This window comes from Danaus plexippus (genome assembly GCF_018135715.1).
Source record: "Danaus plexippus chromosome 16 unlocalized genomic scaffold, MEX_DaPlex mxdp_31, whole genome shotgun sequence".
Classification (NCBI taxonomy): domain Eukaryota; kingdom Metazoa; phylum Arthropoda; class Insecta; order Lepidoptera; family Nymphalidae; genus Danaus; species Danaus plexippus.
In genome coordinates this window covers 1,122,896-1,140,501 of record NW_026869852.1, presented here as the reverse complement: position 1 = coordinate 1,140,501, position 17,606 = coordinate 1,122,896, and the positions used below count along the sequence as shown (strand labels likewise).

Sequence of the window (17,606 nt, the reverse complement as noted above, 5' to 3'; positions counted from 1 at the left end):
CACGTTTTATAACAATTATACGTGACGCTGGGGGACGTATTGTGCTTCGGATGCAACACAATGAACATTATATTTGTATGTTACTCATAGACGAATATGTTCCTTATATATAGATGATAAGCATTAAAATTCTACATCAATCTTCGAAATATCCATAGTGCGCAATCTACTGATTTCTTCTCTGATGGATGATCGCCGTTCTAATGAAATATATGGGTCATCAACGTACCAATGAATGTATCAGTCAAGAAGTTTTATTGCACCATCTTATTTTTTTTTACATTCATTGTTTTCGAACAAAGAAACATATTTTTTAATTTTGATTTAGTAACTACCTTTTTTAATTTTATCAAATAAATATGTATTACTTAAATGTTGTCTTTTTAAAAGTTGCACCTTTTATTTTTTTAATGGGAAATGGGTACGTATGGGGTCTGCGAAGCGGATCAAAGTACTAGGCGTGCATAAGCGTGCTGGAGGTGTTGGATGAGGCTGCAGTGCGTGGAGCCGTGCGCTAGTAACAACTCACCACCTTCCGTTTCGTGCCACACGATGCCCTCCAGCGTGACCGATGTACCAGGCTCGCAGGGACCGAGGCAGTCAGGCTCGGTGATCGTGCCCACAGACGTCCCCACACATACTTCAGCCGTCTCCTGTAATACGACACACACACGTTATATACACGTACTAATCGATTCTACATTTATTTTCACAAAATCACCGTGCAAATCGCGGCGAGTCCACTGAGCTTAAATAAATAAAATGTTTTATTTTATTCCGCTTGAGGTAACGAATAGTCGAAACATTTTGATATGGTTTATTCGAAATGAAAACAATTTACGATTTAAAACAGGTTTTGTTTGTACGTGTTGTAAAAACAATGGCATAATTTTCCATTCTCTATTGAACTGGACTGGAAATATTATCTATAGAAATAATAAATGTTTATAATTTTTTTTTAAAAACCTTTCATTTCTAATTAAATGAATTAGACAAACTTTTTAAATTTAATGAAATAAACATGTATATAAAATAAATCCATAGGGTTCGGTTATAACTTAGAAGTTAAATTGTACGAAAGAGCTTCAAAGGCAAACCATTTTTATTACATAATCTCAAGAAGTAGTAACTTAGTCTATAAATGTAAAAAGCGTTAGAATTGTTCAAGATAATAAAATGTAATGATTTCATGTTAGTAGCCAATTTAATTTGGACCTTATTAATTATATTATAAACTCGATGTAACGGCACACAAGGGACTGGTTTTATTTTGATGTTAGAACTGTCGTGAAAAGAGAAGAAAAAGCTTTTTACAGAAAAAAGAGATGTCATCATTTTCTTCAACGATTGTATAATTTCTTTGTCTGTTATTGAAGCCTTTCAAACCACGTCGCTTGCGTATTGTTCTGTAAGTTTTGACCCCACTATTAATCCAGTCGTGAGTAAAATTTGTCTCAACGCTTCTTGCTGCTCCACTACTGTGCCATAGTTTCTATGGTTGCTTGAATTTTCCAAGCCATCCTTATGATACTTTAAAAGAAAGTAAACCAGGTCCTTCAACAAACTTCTTTATTTGTTGTAAGATTTCCTATCCTTCTCTGCTTGTACCTTTTCTCTTTATTTCTCCATATTGTGGACTAGAATAGAATGACTTAATCCAAACTGGCTGTCAACATCACCTATATTTTCTCCCGCCTCTTTTACTTAAAACTTTTTCGTTAATATAGAATGACATTCTCTTCCCTGTCATATTCATTGATAAAGTTAATAGCCAACTAGAGTATGATAACGTATGGATAATCCGGACCTCCTAGTAACAGGTTTCACTTAAAGCAAACGCAATTTTTCAAATAAAAGAACAGATTTCTTAAAAAGTCATTTAAGTAATTTACTACGGTCCAGGATGATAATGCGATAAAAGAACGTGACCATTTGAATGATTTTTACTAATTCTGCCAAATAAATACAACTAGCTAGAGGTTGTAACGCTATACTTATGGTATACGGAAAACAAACTGAACCAACCAGTGTCGAGTGATTTCGACGCGTTAGGGACTTTGTCATTAAGTAGAGTCACATGTAGTTTACATTCTACGTCACGCATATGGTGTGCTAAATTTCTGTATCCTGAAATATATTTTATACATCAGCTTTAATATCATTGAAGCACAATGTAACGCTAACATTGTACAACACAAACATTACAACCGCTCCAACAATCACTAGAATGTTTACAGTGATGGTGCATTAACTGTAGCGTCCGTGTGGACCTGGCCTTACGGACAAACTACTTCATTATACATACCAATTGGACCGAGACTAGTGGCGTTCGTGATATTATTACAGTCACAGGACATACATCGTTTAATTTAAACAGCTCATAGTAAAACGAAATCCCCGTTAGTTAATTGGTAGACATCACCGCGTCTGTGGCAAGCGTTAAAATCAAATATTTATTATCCGATACCCACGCGTGGTATATAAATATCGCAAACAGTGTATTGTTAGATGAAGACAAATGTGCTTGTCTTACGCCCACCGCGTCCGTTATCAGACAATGGCATGTTTATATGTAGGTAAAGTTAAGCCGCATATTAATATTTCGACACGGCATGTAGCCATCAAGACTTTTATGAGTTGAAACCTGCTCGCCTAGTAGGGGCTGGGGACTGGGGGCTGGGGGCTGGGGTGGCTTTGTGCGACTAGAACGAAGGGTCCCTGTTATGATCTTTCAAAGCTAGCAACGACTGCAAACAAGGGTACCCAGCTGCCGCTTCATAACAACCGACTCGAAAAACTTCATTTCGAATTAACATTTCAATAAAACTCGAACGTAATGGCGTATCGAACGCGAATAAAAGTCGGAGACGCGGTGTCAAAAGACAATGGCTAGTAAATCAATTCAAGCGGGAGAAAACAAAGGAATGGGACTGGTTGGGAATGTAATGAGAGGGCAGGCTTCGATTAAGATTGCGATGGGTCCTTTGAAGGTTCGTTTGGATGAGGAACTCGTTTGTAAACGATTTCGTCGCCCAACTCCGAACGTAAGTGTACAGAAGTTGACACCCAGTACATTATGTTAATTAAGAATACTCACAAAAAGCTGAGTCATGGTAAAATTTATCATTTTCAGTCTCGTTTAGTTTGCAATACAAACATTTGGCAGCCATTTAGGTGTTTCCAACCGTGTTACAATTTTAAGGAGCGTTTAAAACGTGAAGTCGTTTATCATCTATATAATTTGGTTAAATCTCCTCCTTCCAGGATTGTGAGCACGTTCATGGCAGGCAATGTCGCTGACAAACATAATAAAACAAAAAGCGATTTCGAATATAAAGAAGGTAAAGAGAAAATTTTGTAAACGACATGTATGTTTATACCACCGTCGAGATATGTGAAGACATTCCAATGTAATTAATATTCATTGAAAGCACACGAAACATTTTATACAAAACAAAATGGTTCTCACGATTTGCTCCGAATAAAGACATTAATGAAGCCAGACAACCATAGACACAGATATTAATATGTAAATGAAGAAACGTGATCGAGGCCTCAAATTACTAATAAAAATGTTTTACTTAATATTAAAATAATTACTCTGCCTTCAAAAGCCCTCCGTTGTCTTCAATTTGGACTTTTAACTGTATTTTGTGGCGAAATCTTTTCCTCGCCAAATTGAATCTGATATTTTACTTTAGAATTTAAAGTAGGAATAATTTCCCTGAGACGACATCTAAATATCTTTTGGGAAAAATTTTTTATTAACAAATTTCTGGAACAATTTTGATAGAGAAATTATTGTATTGAACAGTCGTCCCAACCTCGGGAGGGTGACGGGTTCCGAGGGTGGCACCCTCATCCGATCTATTAAAAGCTAATTAGCTTTTAAGAGTTTTTGAAATTCCATTACAACACCGTCTTTAAACACTATAACCAAATAAACCTTCCATGTACTAAGGATAACTTAGTTCGGATAATAGTAGATATACTAGTGTTTACTAGTACTTCATTTCTATCCTTTGAAGTGTAATAAAAAACTACATAAAAACATAAACGAAACGCACTCGAGACGCAATAAAAGTTTACTTCACGATCCGATTGGTAACGAGATGTTATCAACAGATAAATGCAATCGTAAATGAGGCCGAGTATCAATACATATACCTGAGGTTTGTTCAAAACATTACAAAAATATATTTTAACTTATAAAAATATTCTAGTAGGCCGATATTACAGATTTCTTTGAACACATAGCGTCAGTCTGTAGTACCAGTTTTAACATTATGGAAGTCTACAGCCCGTAATGGAAAGACGTTATTGCTTAAAATGATTATACCTTCAAAGAAGAGGTTTCTTGTGAAATACATATTTCAATGAAAACTTTGGTAATATTATCGAGTTGCTAATTAGGGACATTCAGGTCGATTAGTTTTCCCTTCAAGACATTAAGTGTTCAAATCTTAATCTTGAACGAGGAGCTGAGACGCATCTGCGGATTCCATTACTTGCAGCGAACTCTCAGACTATAATTAAACCGTTCTTTATTGCCCCTTTTATGAGGACTTTGTTTTTGTTCCGATTGTTATAATAAATAATTTGCACTTTAAAATCATTTTATTTACGGCTCCTGTTAGAATAATTTAATGCCGGGAATTAACTCCGGAGTATTTTCGTATCTTGAGTTCAATGACGTCGTAAAAAACCATCTCACCCTCGACTTTAATAAAACATTATCTCCCTTACAGTACTTTATAGCGATTCAATCTAAGTACCCCGCTGACGTTATAGACGTAATTGTATGGTTTTAACAAGTTCTAAATATGATCTGTTAAACTTAATAATTATATAAATTTTTAGTTGCGCGAGCAAAACCGGTGGGCGTAGTTAGTTTAAATATGTAACTCTATATACTAGTAATGAATATATATCATGTAATTTAACTTACTTTATATTATTTAATACCTAGTTAGATGTCTGGTATAGCTAATTGTATAATAATTTAGAAAATATATGAGGCGCATCGTAAAAAAATAATGAAGAATAAATATTATCACCCAAATGTTATGTCACATATAAAGGTAGGAGGAAACTGTACGGAAATATGAAACGTAATATTATTATGAAACGTTTAGAAACATTAAACATAAATTAAACACTGACAGATATTTTAATCAAATTATAAGAGAGATATTTAGATAGAGAGCCTGCTTAATGATGATTATATTAAACGAATACCCAATTACACAGCTGAGTTTCTCAGATTCAATTAAAATGTGTATCCTCTTTATATGAACATAAGTAGCTAAACACTAGATTATTAGCCTGGGATCGCTTGCATGTTTTTTCGAGAATTAATTATTATCATTATAATCAGACATCACCCGAAGAATGAATAACGAACGGAACCACGAAACGAGCATTTGTAAAGGATATTTAGCCAAGTGTAGCCTTTACTTGAACATTTAGCTTTACATCAGCGATTTATTATGTGCAAACTGCTCAGTGCTTCCAAAGCACCTTTAATCCTAGCTGTGATTACAGCATACCTTTATTGAATTAGGTCATTCTTAGCCTTGTTTGCAAGTTATACTGTATTGAGGAAGTTGCTCTAAAGAAGACGATCAAATAAATGGATTTTTTGTTTCTATATCAACTCGTTTTGATTTTTTAGTCAGCATTGTCATTGTAATTTTACAATATCTACTTTTGTATCGTCAAATGCGTGTAGGCGAAGATAATTCAGTTTCAAACATTATCTATTATTTATCGTAAATACAACAATAATAGCGAGAGTGCAATATTTCAATACCTTCCCGCGAACGATGAAGTAATATGAAAAAAATAAATTTACTATATATAAAGTTTCTGTAGTAAGTGCATAAGTTACTAAGTCGATAGTTGCAAGAGGTCTGCGATATTTTTTTTTAAAGGAAGCCGCGGGTTTTTTTTCGCTGTCGGCGCGGGCAGCGGAGCGCGTTGTGAACTTTCTTATACAACTCCAACAATTTTCATTCAAGGCGGCGAGAGAGAGCTTTGTTATTACAATTTTAATTGTCGCTTTAAGCTTTGAAATAAACGTTTTATAATGTAATGAGTTTTTTAATTATTATATAAATTAAGTTTAAAGTAACAAACATGTTTTGAAAACATTACATTTCTTAGATATAAAATATATATATATATAATTCATACTGAAATCAGTTGAAAGCAATTTTTTTTTAGTCAAATTAATATTATTGTAACAACAAAACCGAGGGAAATTATGAGCCATGTTAGGATGCATTTATTGTATTCTCGATGTTTAGACTTCAGCATAAATGACTTAGCTCATAAAAATAATAATAGCTTTATACGAAGGTATAAAAATAATGACTGATTTCGTAAATAAAACTCTGTGGATTTCACGTCTTAATCCTTTATCATTTACGTAAGAAATGTGACTAATTAAATAGTTTGAAATTATTTAAATAACAAACGCTTTTGAAATACACTAAATTTATTTATTGTAAATGTATGTGCATTAAATATAACATTGCTAAGAAAATTTAAAAGCTAAGTTAGAAATAAGAGAATAATTCAGAAAAATCATCAAAACTGTCTATGATTCAGATATTCACCCCAAACGGCAAAATAAACGGACGGGCAAAGGCGACGCAAATACCAATTTAAGGAGGGGTCCTTAAATCACCCTCGATGGCTGACAACTTTAGTGACCCCATCGGCAATGTGATATTTATCCCACTTTTAAATCTCTTTACGGACACAATAGAAATTGACTAGTCTCTCGATAAAATAAACTCATTCTACGGCTAAATCTTCTACAGAAAGGAACAAAATATAAGTTATTTTGTGTAACATTCCTCTTCAAAGATGAAGCCGATGTAAATATTCATAATCATCTCATATAAATATCCCCCGAGACAGAGAGCGCTGATGAAACAAGATGCTAACTCTAAGAACAAAGCTTTTAAATTATTCAAGTCGCGTCTCCCGCCTTTGTGCTCTCGCTATTATTTAAAATTATTTTTAATTGCGTAAAAGCAAGCTAAAAACATAAGAATGACTCCGAGTTAATTACTCGAGCAATAAATTATTCAAAGTTGTGTAGACGTCGCGTAACTAATACGAATAATAAAATGGTAAAGTTTCCGCTTTGATGAACCTGTATGAGGGAAGGGAGCGTGTAAATCGCAACACGACAATGGACCGTTCTGGAATCACTTTTTTTACGGCTTAGTCGGGACGGAGAAATTTTAACCTCGTTTTCATTGAAATTCACATTTCATCCGAATAACAAAGGGTTGGGCTCTTTACGTAATGTCAATTGTGAAGAGGGTAGTCGTCGGAGCCCCGGACATGCTCAGAACTGCGGACGGACGAGGATTTGAGAACTATTTATACATCGCACCGCGTACGGTCATACTTCGGTCCGTAACCGATGTTCTGTATACAGTATACAGTGTAGGTATCTCGCACACCGCAGCCACCGCCGACAGATACCTACTGAATTATTCATGAGAGGCAACGAATGTTTTAAAAAGTTAACAAGATTTCCCGAGCTTTTTCTTTGTTCTGCATTTTACAGAGGGAAACAGATTTCCTCCACTCATAAAACGTTAAAAATATAATTTTTATAAGATGAACATACTGTTTTAAAGGAAGACGTAGCGTATTCTTGTAGAATAATCCTATAGAATAGACACAACCGCTTCTATAAATAATCAACGTTATTGCGTGTTACGCGTATTAATCTAAAGCCTTAAAGGCTGAACTGAACGCGTTCATTTAATATGGATAATTTTAATACTAGACACTCCTATTAGCATCCTCTTGCAAACTTGATCACGCGCTAATCTCCTTACTAGGGTAACAACAATTAAAGTGTAGTCCGACTAAAGTTGGCTTTTAGCGTAGCTCTAAAAGTGGCGGTTTACTCCGTACCGCAGGCTCCGGTGCGGATATCTAGCCGATAACAGGATTACCGCGCCCTCCCTTGTTGCTGGGTAATTCGCACGCAAACTTCCTCCTACCTACTTCCTACACGATACTGCTCTCCTGGTACATTAACGTTTTTGTTTTACAAAAAAAATATTGTTGCTTATAAAAAATACTTTGCTGCTGCTTAAATTAAAATGAGTCTTTGTAATTTTGTTGTACTTTATATACAAACAACAACAACATTATACATTACAGAGCTGAGAATTTGGCGTACATAAAATATGTTAGGAAAATATGTAGATGAAATAAACGTCGCTTTTATTCTATACAATAAATATTTAAGATGCCAGCATCATATATTGAATTCAAAAAATGTGTGAGCATTACCACTTACATTTAGTTGCTCATAATAATAATATATCTCGAGCATTCAATTGAAAGATCGTCATCGACATTACAATATGATATTATAATAGCAAATAAAGTTTGAACAGTTGACGGCAGTCGTGAAACCTTAACGACAGTATAAAATGGTAATGGATTAAGTTGATCGCCGCAGTCGGCGTTTAACGAGCGACCTGAGCCAACTTCCTCAATAAAATAATAGTCTTTCGGTCTCGTACCCACGGGCATAAATACGGCTTTTAAAAAAATATTAATGATCACAGAACACGAACGGCTTTAAATACCGAGGGCGTATCTTAGCATACAAAGGAAAATATACCTCGTGTACACATGTTTGCGTTTAAAAGTAATAAAATATATCAAATATTTGAATATTATATTATGATTTAAAGTTGTGTGGATTTAAATCCAAAATTGACAATCAAATGTTTATAATTGGAAAAGTTATAAGGTTCAAAATCGTTTATCTATGATTTGGACCCGTTTACGGCCTACAATGATATTGTAATAGGGGCGAGAGTTGGGACGGAAATTCTAAATAATATTTGTTTTTTTTTTATGCGGACGAAAGTCGACAACGAACAGCCGACGAACGACAGCGGCGCACAATGTTTGCTGTTAATATTTATTTTACGATGGCACTATCGACGCTCGCTAGTGAATAACTTTTATCAACGTTTAAAAATTCATTTTTAAAAACGTTTGCGTAAAAATGTTAACACATTTCATTTGTTTTTTTTTTAATTCTTTATAAAATTAAATACTAGTGCACCGTTCGTATGAGTGCGCGCTGACCGACAAAAAATATAACGACTTTATGGCGCAATAATAATTTCATGTCGGCACACTTTTTTTAAATAAAAATTTATTTCCTAAATATGAAATTTAAATATTAAATGATAAAGCTAAAAAAATATTATTATACTTAATATCGATACCTAATTCACAAATACAAAAAAAGTAAAAACAACTCGCACACCTATTAATTACAGAGCGTACTGTATTATATAATTATAAGACCGTTTCGCCTCTTAAAATTCACTACGTCGGTTCAAAGAGAAAATAATTAAGAGAGGAGGTTAAGAAATGTGGGGAGATCAAAGGAGGAAAAGTTCCCTCTGAGTGGAGGTGCGAGGGATTTTGGTATGCTACTGTTACTACGTAAGATTACTTCACTGTTCACCTTGTGCCTTGATTATATGCCTTTCGGATCTAACAAGATCAACTTTGATTTACAAGGGTTCAAATTAACCTGCTTTATTCTTAATAAGTAAATACATAATATATATAAACTTATAATTTATAAGATTTTATATTATTGTGTACATTTGTAATTCAGAACGGATTGTTAGTTCAAACATTCATATTTAATTAACCTCAGTTTGTCAGAACTAAATGAACTTGCAATTAATTCCAACTGCTTTTTAACGGGTATCCAATTAGGGTGCAATTAAATTGTAATTATATCGTTTTCAATTGGTACGAATTCAATTTCTAGAAGTATATTCACGTTATTCAGACAATAAAACAAATAACATTGATATTTAAATAATTTAAGCAGTTCATCTATTTATACAAAGGTTATTTATATATTTTATTGTGGAAATAAAAACAGCATACTTTTATTTTCTAATTTATGCTTGTACCAGGGGACCATAAAAATGAGGTATAAATAAATATCACATTACCCGCGCGTTAAGGACAACCCGTTCCCCTTGAACACAAGTCATTTGACCGCACGCTGATACCACCACTTACCTGAAATAAACAAAATACGATTAAAAGAAAATCATGTTACAATAAACAAGCATATCCACGTTCAAATGGGCTTTTACAAAAGAAATGTATTTATTATAAATAAAACTTCAAATATTTCCATCATTTTAACGTAATATAGTTAATAAAGAAATCTCTAATCTAATATAACTAGTCACGACTAAGTTGAGTACCGTGTTTATGTAAATAATTCATTTCATATGCAATGAGTTAGTATAGAGTGCTTTTGAAGGAACACCACTCGCCACACGAACCGACAAATCGTAATAAAATTTCATCGCGTCAACCATTTTTGGGGTTGTTTCAAAGGCGAATCCGGCGAAGCCAGGCGTGCCAGAACTCGCTAAACAGCCTTAAATTGTTAAAAATTAACATTCAAATTACGGGAGCGCTGTTAGTAGAATTAAAACGAGTTTTTGCTCATAAATCGTCTGAAGAGGGTGGCGAGAGCGGCTTGCCTCTTTATTGGCTCCAACGTCGACATTGCGCTAATAAATGAAGCAGAAAACTTCTACGAGTGCTATGTAGTGCCGTTCGAGCGGAAGACATCAATCCCCCCGTTCGACCGAAAACTGTTCCTATTCCGTGAGGACTAAAGATGAAATTTGGACGTTGACAATTTTTATAGTCTCCTAATATTATCCCTCTCCTCTAGCAAACACAAAACGAAAGGGACAGCACGAACGTATTATGGGTTATGAAATGAACTCCGCAGCTTCATGTTACTCTGGTAAAGAAAATTAAATTATGACCACCGCTTGCAAAGAAAACGCCATGACAAGTCCAATTCAACGATAAAAGTTGCCTCCGTAATCAAGAATGTTCTCGAATGTTTTCAATGCTTCAACTCTCAGCCCTCAGCGCTAAACAAATTAATCACCCTCTCACAGCGAGTGCTCGCGTAATGTTTATGTGGACTGTATGAAACTCAACGAGGGGTCTACGCTGTATATTTCAATTATAACAAAAAAAGTATTTGTATCATTATATGATTCTATACCTTTAATGATATACTAATAAGAGCGAATATTGTATCCCATTAACGTCGATAACTAGAGAATAATCAGTGTCTATGGTTCAAGCATATTCCGATCATTATTGTAATTAAATTGAAAGCACGCTTTGATGTCCGCGATCACTGAGACATGCTTCGAATAATTGAGATTATTATTATTGATTACAATGTTAATATCATGTCTTAATAAATACTTAATATTATTTGTCACTAATTGACCGATATTAGATATTTATTACTAGTAAGAAATAACAGTTTATTATCGACAACAAAAAATACTTTTATTATGACTAAAAGTACTACCATATAAATTGACAACTTTGCATAATCTACTATAAAACATGTTACTGATATAATTATTTATAAAGTACTTATATCTTCAAGTTTCTCACAATACAGTTTACGTTAAAAAAATTATATTTTTTTAAAACGATTGTTCACTCATTAAGGTATATTCAGACGTAACATGACCGATGTATTGAAATGAATAGGAAACAATACGTAGTAATTAAATCATGCCACAATTATTGTTTTAATAAAAGAAGAACACGAATAATTTCTACTGAAATTATATCCATTTTTTATGAGATTAAGAAATTGTGTTAAATATTAAAAACATTGCACTATCTCCCATTTTATTTGATGACATTTTGACGCGTCACTTTAGATTCCATTACAATATGTGCGAGTGAGAAAGACTTATTAGAAGGAGGGAGACGGAAGATAGCGTTCTGAAATACAGAAGCCATAATTTTTGTGTTTGGAAGGAAAGGTATTTTAAGTTAAATTAACAACAGCTTTATTGAAATAAGTAAAGAGATAAATTAATTAATTTTTTCATACAAATATTGTAAACAGTTGAATTATAAAATTATTTATTGAAATGTTCTCTTTTCATGTCACAGATAATATAAGGGTGAAAGTTGTTGTCACTTTAGTAAATAGCCAATTATTTTCGGCTAATTTTTTTTTGCATACGCATATTAAATACGCCCAAAATTTACGAAGAATTTAAATATTTTTGTAAACTAGGTAATAGTTGGACACCCTATTGCATGTCGTGTTGAGGTTAATAGCGCCATTTGTTGAAGATGTTATCTCGCATTGGACTTAGGCATACTTTTTTGTTTTATTAACATTCTTCATATTATATCTTTCTGTTTGAACATTAAAAATATGTATACAGTTTAAAGTATTAAAAACGGATGCAAAATGTATTCAGACCAAGTACCTATTATACGTTATACACATATGCATTAACTACAAGCTTGAATCAATATACAAATTAATTATGTATATAAATACAATAATTCTAAATTTATATGTAAAAATATATTATTTAAATCATGTACTAAAAATATAAATTTTTAAATAAAATAAGCATTAGGAATATGAATAATTTGATAAAACAAAAAAAGCAATAAAACATTATCATATTAAATAAATATATTTATATCTTAAAATACTTACCTAATTCAATAACATTCATTTATAACTACAGTTAGAAAGAGCTTCAATTATTGGCAGAGCATTTATATCAAAATTATTGAAATGTTATTAAATCACAAACGCTGCTAGTTAGCTTTGAATAACCAATACCTATTTGGTCCTGTCGAACGTGATTAACAAGTGAAACAAACAAATAAATATTTAATCATTGCATAAAATTTACATTTATTTGACATAATTGTTTTTAATCTATAATTTAATTAATGTCAAAAGATTGCGTGGAGACAAAAGATATCGAGAGAGCAATGTAAATAGGTTGACAAAAAAATAATAATAGGTATAAATCAATCTGCTACAAATCTACCCCATATAAAAATGTATATAAAAGGTATGGCAGAGGGAAGATTCAATAGGAATTCAACCGTTAACCACGATTAATCGACAAATAGCCGTCACCGGAGCCCCGGGGGCTCTCGGAGGCTGTGTTAGCATCTTTAAGCCGTTTGTAATAAAGCAAGTAGGTATTTGAATTCGAACGGAGCGAGATTTGCATATGTAAATGACTTTCCGTCTTTATTTGGGCCGGCGAGTCGAATTCGACGTCCTTATGCAAATCAGGGCTTCGGTTTTATAGACAAAAAAATATACGGCGTATCGAATGTTTAATTGAACGAATTGATTTGGTAAAACGAGTTGTGTAGATTCAGTTATGATAGCCGTTATGTTATGTAGAATTTAATTCTGTTAAATAAATAACATTCGAACAAGGCGGTGGCTGAATAACAGCTTGCGAGACGACAGCTTGTGGGGGAGCAGAGGATAAAAAGTGCGGGCCATAAAGCGTGGCTCAGATCGAGAGAGGAGCGCTTGTAGTCGGCCAGGCAGCCGTGCGTGATCATAACGCATTACAAACACGGCGCGGTATCCATTACGTGATGGAAAAACAGCTCCAACGGTCTGTGTAATTGATTAACAGATTGCGACTCTGCCAACCGCAGCAGGACCCTGCACCCTGCACCCTGCACGTCTTAATAAATACACGCTATCAATCTAATATGAAACACTCATGCACAGTGACAACCATGCGTTTTATAACACTGATATTAAATTGTTATAATTTTCATAAATTATTGTATCTTTTACTATATGTAAGACGGTTCGTCACATCCAACAATAAGAAGGTAAGGAATGAATAATTTGTACAATGAAATAGTCGTACCTTCCCGACAGTCATTGTTAATAATTCATGAAGCGACGCGCCATTGAGAAAGTGCCCTGTGATCGCAATAATAATTATGCGAACTTTGAATAGACAATAATACGAACGAAGTCGGAAACATTTACTAGTTATATATTACAAATAGTATTGTTATTGTAGGTAAATCACTCGACAGTAAATCGCGTCAGTTCTAACTCACAAACCAACAAAACAGAACATCGATACGAAGTACAATAAACACAAGAAGTTACTACCGTAGTATAGAATACTTTTATCAACTAGAATGTAACGAACACAAAACATGTGTTCAGTAATGTACGGCTTACGAGTTCACTGGATCGTGTCGCTATTTGGGTTTTATAGGGCTGTCGTCTTCGGCATATAAAAACTACACGAAACACGTTCCCAATTATAAATACAGAAATAGACGGTTAACGTAAACAGGCAACCCTAATAGCCATTCGAGTGTATTAAAATTCCGATACCGGGAGCTCAGACGACTGATTTGTTTGTACATTATTTTTTCTTCGATGACTTGTGAATGTATAAGTTTCTATACACGTTTAAAAGTCCCGATGGATAAAATATTGATGTCAAAGTGAAACAAAATGTGAATTGCTATTGAATAAATAGTTTCGAATCCAATATTTTAGATGTACGTTTAATGCATAGGAACAAGAACAGGTCTACAGGGACATCTATACTTTGCTCCCCGGCGTCTGTTAACCGCGGGGAGGGAGGGAGATGGGAGACGGCTCACCGGATGAGACGTCCCCGGGAGTGCGAGCGAGACGTGTGTATTTCCACGCTCGGTCTTCAAGATGGCAGACTTTTGCGGTTGATAGTTTATAGTTATTGCGAGTGTGTGCGAAGGCAGCTTTATCACATTGTTAGCGTTGTTATCCACGTCCAGGGGATTAAGTGCAGATCACACGAGCTATGGCTTCATATAATGCTCTTAACACTATCAGATCACGATTTATTTAATAACTATTACATTTATAGAATTACATACTAAATATATCAATTACTGTAACATAATACAACTCTTAAAAATATTCCTTCGTAACCCAACAGCGAAGTCTAATGAACGTAAACCTCGATAAAGTATAAAGTTAGGACGTTTATCGGATTATTTTAAAGGTCGGTAGCGATATGTTATTTTATAGTTAATTGTTTCATTTCGTGTTTCGGATTACAGCGACATTAAATTTCAGGAACACGGAGTCTTTAAATATACTTCATTCCGACGACTTCAAAGAAATGTCTCAGGATAAAATAAATCTCAGCGGATTAAACTAGATATTTATTATATAGTTTCTTTGAAAATATTATTATTCCAATTACTAGGCCTTAGAAACCTGATCGTATATCAAATTGCTTATGTTTATGACGCACACAATACAGGTGTTGTGATTGCTTTTTAGATTTGTATGAGGTACGAGTGGGGTTTGTTTGAGGTGAGGTTGGGACAGGATGGTTCGTAAAATAGGTATAAGAGCTGCGTTGAGCCAATTTGACGAGACCGGAAGCCCCGGTGCTCACAAAGCTAAGGAAATAAGCGGGTGCGGACACGACGTAAATCGTAGGGTGAGAAGAATTACTAATACTGATTTACGAACACCCTCCCCATTGTGAGTGATGGATGTATTGTTATATAAAACGACGTCTTAAAAGTCCGCTCTTAGATATTGTTATATTTCATATAAAAAAGCTAAATGATAAACATAATTAATTTTTTTTGTAGTTTAAAGGACAATCCTTATTAATATAATGTAAAATAAGATTCAGATGTACTTCTTTTCGTTCTATATTATTGTATAATAAATTAATCGTTTTTATTTTTATCTTGTTACCTTTATAAATGATTATAGTAGTAAATTGTACGTTTGATACTCCTTGCTGTTAATGTTCTTGTTTATTTGAGTTTAGTTGAGTATTATTTATAGTATAATACTCTATGGAAAAATAACTGTCGAAAATGTTCTGGCAAAGTGTTTTTACCCTAACGAAATAATTATTGTAATTATAAGCTGTATGTTTTCCCATAAATAAATAAATAAATTTGTCTATATCATATCTATATATCAAATCAATGTACAATCTCTATCTATCTATCTATTTCGGTCTATAAATTCTATCAATAAAAAAAGTATCAGCGAACCGAGTATCAGTAGAGTGTGTACCAGGATAACAGATTTAACATGGAGTACTCGGAACGAACACACGCTCGTTCGAAATAGCCCCCACACAAAGGAATCGCAGGCACGTGACTTGAAAATGGAATCTATTGGATTATTGTTACGATTTATCAATAGTGAAGGAGGTTCAGAAGTGGACAACGCTGGCAATACTTTACTTACGGCAACAGAACATATAACATTTACACATTAGTTTTATATTACGGTGTGAATAAAAATTGCTACTTTGATTATTCCCATCATATAGCTGTTATTTTAACTACTTATACATCGAATACTAACCATTTAATACTGAGACTTTTAAGATTATACTCAATAACCATTAATTATATACTAAAGATATATTTTTTACATGTATAAAATGCAGACGTTGAATGATTTTCACTCGTTAGAAATTTAAGTCCATTGTATGACAAGAATACGCAAACAGAAAAGTAAATACTTATGAAATACTTATTGGTGGTTGAATTCGCTTGATATTTTAAAATTGGACAATTTATATTCTTCAACTTAAACATGCAAGATTTATAAAAACTTTGTGTAATATTTTTTTAAATATAAATTTGAGTTTTAGTTAGATTAAACAGTGATTTATGTTTTTTTTTTGTACAGAAATGAAAGACGACTCTTCTATGAGACCTACTTGAACATATAATATTTTAATGTTTCTCATAAACAAAATAATAAGCATAGTTTATTTATTTTAACTTTTAAACTGTCAGTGTTTATGGGAGTCGAAATATTAAGAGGACAGCATACTAAAGTCCCATCGACCGACATAGACTTAATAGTTACAAAAATTTTACTACTTTCAGAATTTTTAAGACAACAGATTTAAAAACTCAATTTACGGTGCACGTTGTGAACTCTTACTAAGACAGCAACTGAGAAACATTAAAACTTAATATTTGGCGCTTTGTCAAAACATCGTTTTGGAAAAGTATCAGAATTGAACAAAATAAAAAAAAAAAAATGTCTATTTTCTGCTTTATTTGAGATATTTTTAATCTTCTCATCTATGTATATAAGTTTAGTGAATCAATATTTTATATTAAGATGACGAACGAATTATAATATCTACACTATTAAATATTCAAAGTCACATCTTCATGACAGTCCGTTATCAAAAACAAGGGATTGTTCAAGTCAAGTCGACACCCGAGAGAGCCGCCTTCCGTTACGATTCAATTAAAACTTTTATTAATTTGGCAAAGAAAACACGAAACTTCTAGACAGTGTTACGAAAGTTAACAAAATTACTTAATGTAATGTACAACGGGACTTCGCTACGTACAAATTATAACATCGAGATATTACTTACGCCTAAAACATGTCGGATATACATTACAGCGCTCAGTGGGCTCGGCTTACATTAATATTAAAATCCAAGGCTTTCACGATAAAAATATATATAAAATTTACATATTTATCATCAAAAAGCACTTTGATGTATGAAGTATTCATTAGCTGAATGGTAGGTGCTCTACATATAGTTCCGTAGCAATCAAAAATAGAGCAGACTATTAATAACGAGCAGTCGGTGATTAGTCAGGAGTGGGGACATCGTAATTAGTGGCACGTTTTGTACAACCAGCCGGCC

At 33.4% G+C, this 17,606-nt stretch overlaps 1 protein-coding gene across 5 annotated transcripts in view; it reads right to left on the bottom strand.

Annotated features, from left to right (window-relative positions):
- Positions 1-17,606, bottom strand: part of LOC116771871 (zinc finger protein 608) — a 59,397-nt gene that overhangs the window by 6,741 nt on the left and 35,050 nt on the right. For 4 of the 5 annotated variants that reach the window (XM_061528259.1, XM_061528255.1, XM_061528257.1 and 1 more), the window contains exon 4: positions 530-653. In XM_061528259.1, the coding sequence (XP_061384243.1) occupies positions 530-653 (124 nt within the window). The remainder of the gene's footprint in view (positions 1-529; positions 654-17,606) is intronic. The other variant, XM_061528258.1, reaches the window with a different exon arrangement.